The sequence below is a fragment of the Ascidia mentula genome, chromosome 2 (genome assembly GCF_947561715.1).
Source record: "Ascidia mentula chromosome 2, kaAscMent1.1, whole genome shotgun sequence".
Classification (NCBI taxonomy): Eukaryota; Metazoa; Chordata; class Ascidiacea; order Phlebobranchia; family Ascidiidae; genus Ascidia; species Ascidia mentula.
Genome location: NC_138567.1, coordinates 15739460 through 15747609, shown reverse-complemented (window position 1 = coordinate 15747609; position 8150 = coordinate 15739460). Strand labels below are relative to the sequence as shown.

Here is an 8150-nt window from a genome sequence, read left to right as displayed (position 1 = left end):
TTCATTGTACACGTTTTATTCGCATGCAGTGGATGGTTAAAACTAACAAGCACAAATATATTCACATGGCCACACGACGGGCCAGAGAGCAGTTGTGTAAAGTGATATTTGTAAAAATAAAAGGGGTGGTAAAAACAAAAATATTATATATAAAACAGGCGGTACAGGTAAAAAAGCTTTGTTCAAGCACATGGTTAGCACCAAAAGAAAATGGTAATCACATTATTTTCTGCGAGCAATTTTTAAAGGAAATACAAGTAGTCCGTTAATTGGCTGAATTCTGGCAGATTTAAAAAAAGTTAATTATAGTAGGTTATCGTTGGGCAAGCAGGCACCAAATAAAGTTTCAAACACTGCCATCGCTCAGAGTAAAGATGAAATAAAACACACGAACAAATATAACTGTCGGCTATTTACAAAACTACACAAAAAAACCTCGTCATGATTGTTGTTTAGGGGGCAGCATATAATGTACATGCAGATACAGAAATGAACTTTACACAAAAGCAGCACACGGGCGCGTGACGTCATCAACCGGTTGGCGACGTCACACGCTCGTGACGATATCCTCGTCGATGAGTACTTCCATTCCGCGCTCGCGGTGACCGGTGTAATCACTCATGAATATTTCGCCGTTGTTGTGCGTGACGTCACCCGTACCGTTACCAGACAACCGAGACAGATGGGGGGTAAAGGAGCTCCGTAATTTCTGTACGAAAATTTTAAGTTTAATGCGGTGAATTATATTCTCCTGTGAATATTCAAAGCAGAAGACTCAAGAGGGAACTGCAAAAAAACAAGAATTCACCTCCACACACGTTCCGCTTGACTGAATAATCCGAATAAGGGCGATGAGAAGAAGAAGCAAAAACACGAACCCGACGAGGACGGCACCACTGATGACCGGCCACTCACTCTCAAAATCTGACGGAAGAAGAGGGGCCAAGGACGCCGGGCCGTCCCGGACCAACCCAACCACAGAATATGCAAGAACAGCCTGAAAATACGTTGTATTAGAAACTGTATGTCAAGGTTTAACAGTGGTGACGAGACTTACTAGTGTCAGCACAGGGGAAATCCCACCCCACATCACGGACCAAAAATGACTTTTCAAACATGAATTTCCCGTCATCGCTTTTGTGTTCGTCCCCAAAAGTGAAAAACCTGGAAAACAATGGGCTTAAAAACCAGTACTGAATGAGCTGATTGTAGCACAAATAAGAAAAACATAAAATCGTTTTCAAAAAAGTACAGCGAATTTCACAGCATTGATAGTCTGGCATATTGCTATGCATAGAGCAAATTTCAACCCCTTCATGTCTGTTAAAGAGTTGTGACAATTGTGAAGGTTTGAATTGGTAGGAAAACAGTGTTGTTGAACTACAAACCAAATGAATAGGAGAGCATCAGGAGCTCCGTGATGACAATTATCATGAAACAGAAGGGAAGAGAAAATGTGTCAAAGAACTCAATGATCTGAAGTCCACTTCCCTGTAACAAATATCATAAACATTAAAAAAAAACATTAAACAACTTTCATTGTTTTTTGAAAATAAAGAAAACTTTGACAATTAAAAACATTTAAAATGTTACATAATTTAGTTAAAAGGAAACCATGTTTTAATCATTAAATTTCTTGCATAAGCATCATGCCAATTATTTAATGCTGAAAAACGTCACTTACAGCCAAAACACATGGTATCCCATAGTAAGCAGCAAATGATGTGAGCAATAGAAATACTATTGCTATGTTTCTTAGCAACAAACTTCTAAAAGTTGTCACAGAATCTGACAGACAAGCCAAAATACACTCCACAGCTGGAAGCTAAAACATAAAATGTTTCAGAAATAACCATAAAATGTATCACTGTCACAAAATTTAAATGAGTGTAAAAAGATTCAAATTATATCAAATAAAAACTAGGACTTGATTATAAAGACTAGCAAACCTAATATGCTAATCATATAATAATGAACACAGCAGTGTTTAAAATTTCCATGTAAATACTAATTGTATGTACAAAATATTCCCAAAATTTTGTTGGAAACGTGTCAAGTAGAAAATGACCACAAAAACAACTCACTATGGATGAGATCGAGGATAGAAACAAAGTCGTGAAAACAACAATGCTCCACGGAAGGGGGCTTCCCCACATGTGAGAAAGTAATTCAGAAAATGCAACCACAGGAAAAAAGGGACCAATGGAGTCGCGCATGGCTGACCGTGGCTCAACACCTGATGCCGTTGCCAGGTAACCGACAACAGCGAACATGGAAGCAGCAGAGAGGATGGAGAGTAGGGGGATTATTGGAATTATAACGGCAGCGTCAATGTGATATTTGTTGTAGAATCGATTGTAGGACGACCATGTCACCATTCCACCCCACGACAACAGGCAGGATAAAATAACTTGACTCAGTGCATCTTTCCAGACCTGGAGGAATTACAACAATATTAGCAAAGAAAAGGAATATTAGCAAACCATTAACATCATGTATCTGCCAATCTTATGTAAGTCAGTATAAATTGAAAGGAATTAAACCAGTGGTTCTATACCAGAGATGACAGATGTGTTCTAGCTGGTTCAGGGTGACAGAATCTTTAGGTTTGGTTATATAACATACTGTATTGTTGTTATCTATATCAGAGGGGGTGGTTGAAATGGTTGAAGTGATTTAAATGCAATGCCTAAGGTTGGGAACCACTGAACTAAATAGTGAAAGACATTTCATAAAATGCAATTTAATAAACCACAGAGACACCAAAATTCATGGTGTGTTTCAAAATAAATAGATATGATGCAGAATACAGTTTTTTTTGCAGCAGAAAGATTCAGAGGATAGATTTCAAAATTATTTTCTCTTTAAATATTACATATATACAACCTTTGGTGAAGCAAATTCTCCAAGATTTTCTGGAACGAAAAGATAAACCAGGCCTTTAGTTGATCCAGGTAGCGTGACTGATCGAACCAACATCACAATGACAACAGCAAATGGGATGGTACTCAGTAAATAGGCAACCTTCAAAACATACCAGGGATTAAGCAATGCAAAATAGCAAAAATGAATGCAAGTGTCACCTTTCCAGTGAATCTGACATGCTTTGCAAGTGAAAGCCACGTGACAATGAAGCGAAGTGCCACACTACCTGCAAGTATGGCAATGGGGGCAACAATTGCCACAGATGGGCCAGTTCCATAGAATATGTCTTCAAGATTTGAAAATCCACGACAAATATCATCTTTCTTTATCACATTTTGCCTGAATAGAGCAAAATGAAATAAATTCAGATCTAATTTTTTGGTAACAATCCCTTCTGTAATCTTATACCATGTGTTTATTTTGTCTGGTAGTAAATTTGTGATGCATAAAATTGTTCCATAAATCATTTAGATTTTAGATACATTGGCTTTGATTCTGCTTAGCTGGAATGCCACTGAGACCTATACCACATAACAGTTGGAATGCTGGCTTTTATTACTCATATCTGAAGATCATAACATCGCCCAGAGCAATGTAACACATGTGGTGCCAGTGTGTATTTAGAACCTTGGGGTGCATGTAGAAAAACATGTCATCACTCATATTCATTACACAACAACCGATTTTGAGTTATGTAAAGAAGTACTATTCGTTGTTCAGTTTTGTAAGTAATACCAACACTAAGGAAGTTTAAAAATAGCTCAGATTTATTTAATGCTTTTGTGTTCATGTTTTTGCCATATTATAGTGTTTGCCCCTGTCCAATACAAGTAATTCATGACCATATGACACAATATGGTGGTGATACTATTTAGTTGCTGACAATGTCAGACATATTGCAGGGTTCGAAGTTAGCAAATTGCGAACCGTTGTTGGAGTTGTTGCGACCCATTTTTGAGATTATTGCGATGCAACACGCAGCAGAATATAAGGCGCCGCATCCTTCTTTATCTATTCATTCGTACACGCAACAAGCGCTGATACAAACAACGTTGTTAACGTTTCTTGGCAATGTCAACGACTATTTTCTTTCAATCCTCGTATTTTGTCCAGCCTCTATTGCGCAAGTCATTAAAACGATGGCGATGTATGACGAAACAAATATTGGGTAAACGAGTTTAAAACAGCAGGTTTTCAGCGTAATGCACAATCGCGTACGAAGCAAAATTTATGTGTTGGAATTTAGGTTGTAACGTTTTTGCGATACGTTTTTTTACCGCTAATTCGAACCCTGTATTGCACTCAAATAGGCCCTTCTGGGTAAAAAGTATCAATTGTAAATTTGTAATCAACATTTTCTGTATTACCGATCTTTTTTAAGGTACCATGAATGGGCGAAAGTCACAGGCCAGAAATTATCCAAAAGTTAACAGATGAGCCTTGCAAAGCAAGTATATATATAGTGGACTAACAGTGCATGTGGTATCGAATTTTTCCTTTTTTTGGAATTCCCTGATTTTTCGCTGAAAACTAAGGTTAAGTGTGGTCGAGCATTGCAAAATACGTACACCAGTGTAGGACATAAACGTTGGCTTCCTAGCTTGCGCAATTGCGTAACGGTGTGGAACACTCCATGCGAGTTTTTGCAGTAGTACCTTCGCCGTAGTTTTATTACTACTACTTTGAAAGAAAGGCTTAATATATTTGTAACCAAAAGTGCGCTTACGTCATCAAGAAAACATACAAATAAAAACCATTTTGCATGCGGTGGCCTTACATTCCTCTTTGCACCTTTGCGAGCGCCAACAGTTTTTTTCAACATGCATAATATTGGCAACGTGTTTAACAACTAAGCTAATTGACTTACACACATGAAACCCGCTTGCAATTACAACAACGTGACCACTAAAAAACGACATTTCGTGATCGTCTTAAAACTGACACTTGTTTGGTAACAATGCAACATGTTCGGTAACAATGCTCCCTGATAGGAAACAATGGCGAATGCAAGCACAATGTTTTTTTTTGGTCAACGTAAAATAAAGTTTCTGGTTTTCAAGAGGATTTTGGCAAAAATTTACAGTAGTGTTTCAGCTATCAAAACAGACAAAAATATTTTACGAAAGGGGGGGTCCAGACCCCTCTGACCCTCTCCCTGGATACTAGTCACACAATAGGGATTACTTAAATTTGGTCTCTTTGCATTAAAGTATTTATAGATACAGGTTTAAAAAACATCATCAATATAGTTGAAACTCGCTTGGTTGTGACTTACGTCCAATATTCCACGCTTGGTGATGTTTGGGACCCATTTGAAGTGTAATTGCACAACTTAACTTGTTTGAATGTTCCGTTCTGACCGACTCCGTGGACTCCATCTTCGAATATGATGAGTGAGGAGTTGCTGTCATGACATGTAGTGTCTAAAAAAGTTTCACTTATAAGAAAAGTATAAATACACAATACACCAATCTTATTTATCATCAGACAATGTACATACTGATAAAATAAATAATGGCTTTTACTAAATATCTGTACAAAGTACAAAGTAAAAAGTCACACCAAATGTTGGTGTCGAGTTTTTCCAACAAAACACTGAGGAAATTATAAAAGGTTTAAATTTACCAATTTACGAAATTAAAGATGCTACATACCTACATTAACATGCCCATAAAAAAAAGTTGGTGGGATATGAAAAGATTTCATAAGTATAGGTGTAACTAACAGATGTTCTTATTGTACATAATACTTTAATATTAATTTCAAATATATTCAAATCAAAGAAAACATACATAAGTTTACCAGGTGTAGGTTCAAAAATATTTTACAATTTTTTTGTAGAATAATTTAAATATTGTGTCAGATTTTTCAGGTATAATGAAAAAAAGTTTAAAGGTAAAAAGTTTTCTCCAACTGACCCAAAACATTTTGACATAGAGGAGTGTTCCAAGCATTGTTACAAGTTGTCCATGGCAACGGGTTTGCAAATGATGCGACCAGATACAGCATAATGTAGTATGATGCCACTCCGAAATAGATTATGACGCAGCAGGAAAGGACGAGCATACAAACTCCAATGCCTGCAAAGAATGATTTCCTCAATTACTTCCTGAATTGTCACAATAAGAGAAACATCTTGAGGTTATAGATTTTGGCCAAGACAATAAACTAAAATAAACAGATTGGTTGTCTGTTTTTTTTTTATACATGTCTGATATAAACTCCACCCTTTTCCAAGGTAAACCAGCACAGGAATACCTTGGTAACTCTAAACCAATCAAAAACATTACAAAAATACCAAATTTTGTTCACAAATGTCACAACAAAACAAATTTCCATCAACAAAAACTATACAACAGCCAATAATACCTTGCATTGCAGGAATAATTTTGAAAGCTTGTAGTGGGGCAAGATTGCTATACTGACCCCATGCCATCTCCAAGAATATGAGAGGAATCCCAATAAGAATGAAAAGAAGAAGAAAAATATAAAGAAATGGAGCTGCAACACAAAAACATTTTGTTCCCATTATCTGGAAGAATGTTTAGGTTTACGAAAAAGACAAATTTTTGTTAATACTTTTACATTGCAAAGGTAATAAAAACACGACGTTTTAGAACAGTTTGTAAACAAGACACCACAAAATACTGCTAACCATTTTGACGCAAGTGTGAATTTTAGTTTTGGCTGAATGTAAACTAATAGTAATGAACAACGAATACTAACGAAATCAAATGTTTATGATGGAAATAATTATTCAGAGTACTTCCATACATCAGACAAAAATTTTAGATTAACCCAGAAATCATATTTGATAAAAATGTACATTATTTTTGTTGAAAGGGGAAAAAATTTCAATTGTTTTTGGTTAAACCATCTTGTTACATTGCAGCTATAGTCAGCACACATAAAGTAGAACAGAACAAGAAGTTTGTAACCTTTGCAACAAATATAGGTTACATAACTTAAAACAGTTTTTAAAATCAAACTTTTACCTCTTACATTTGTAAAATCGCATTCTTATGTTATGCCATACCTCCATTGTTTTCATAAGCAAGGTAAGGAAATCTCCAAAATGTTGCCAAGCTTAAAACGTAACTGAACAAACTTAGCTGATATTCGAGTTTATTTGGCCAAGTTGATCGCTCTCTTTCCATATTTTCGCCATAAGACGACATTTTGGTATGTTAGAAAATCCTATTCAGTTAAAGTATGGGTTTCAGCTGGTTTAAGAGTAAAAATACCTAAAAAATAGAGGATTGGAGATTAAAGTTTAAATAAAGTATGCAAGACTTTCACTTGTTTTGAAAACAAATTACTTTATTAAAAAATAAAAGGAAATTTTGCTTTTCTCTGCGAACAAGTCCAAACGAGCATACTCGACCGCTATATCCACGGACAATATACGTCTACGTATACACAGGGCAGGAAGTACGGCAGACTTGGTGTGGACAACTAGAAAAAGGCATAATGTCGGTAATTCTAATCTCATTTATAAATAAAACATTTAAATATGATCTAAAAAGCTCTTATTTTAGTTCGAATCTAATTTTCTGTTTTACCAAAATTGCTACTTTGTCAAACCGCCTTTTTTGTTCAGGACAAGTTTTGACCAAACAGGCGAATAGTGTCGCACAAAACGTGTCAATATTGGTGTATGCCATTCTAATTTTAATAAAACACAATTCCTATATAGTATAAACTGAAGATATGTGGGTAATTCTCATCTAAATTAAGAAAATCCAAAGCAACTTTAATTTTAATTCAAATTCAATTTGAAAAATCTTAAAAGTGCAGTTTTACAAATCTGCAGGAAACATTTAAAAAGAAAGTTACCAAACAGAATCAAGTTTATTCGTTTCACTCTCCGCCATTGCTGTGCAAAAGTACAACTGAAAAAAGTTTATCATTAATCGCTTTGTATACCAGTTAGTATTTTTATATCTGCCATAATTATTAAAACACCAATCTGTCATAGCGTAACGCCGGCAAATAACTGGTTGTGCTCTAGTGACTAAAACAACTTAAGGGGTTCGAAGTGGTGACGATACTTCGGTGTATTTTAACTGGTGCTTAAGTGGCTTGTTCAAGCCGACCGACCCCCACGCTGTACTAGAAGTTAAAGGACGAGTGTACGACAAAGTTGACATTTCCATTCGACTGCAGACACACACCGTGGAGTCAATTTATAAATTTTTGCTCCATACTGTACTGCCCACATCAAG

At 35.9% G+C, this 8150-nt stretch overlaps 1 protein-coding gene across 1 annotated transcript; it reads right to left on the bottom strand.

The window, feature by feature from the left end:
* Positions 1-7165, bottom strand: LOC145888879 (sodium- and chloride-dependent glycine transporter 2-like). The gene is made up of 12 exons (XM_082979748.1): positions 6962-7165; positions 6295-6426; positions 5844-6005; positions 5201-5348; positions 3084-3264; positions 2887-3024; positions 2085-2435; positions 1685-1825; positions 1389-1491; positions 1058-1164; positions 809-997; positions 1-709 (listed from the first exon to the last, which is right to left on the bottom strand). The coding sequence occupies exons 1-12, from the start codon at positions 7101-7103 to the stop codon at positions 548-550; spliced, it is 1956 nt and encodes a 651-aa protein (XP_082835874.1). The 5' UTR covers positions 7104-7165; the 3' UTR covers positions 1-547.
* Positions 7166-8150: the final 985 nt, after the last annotated feature.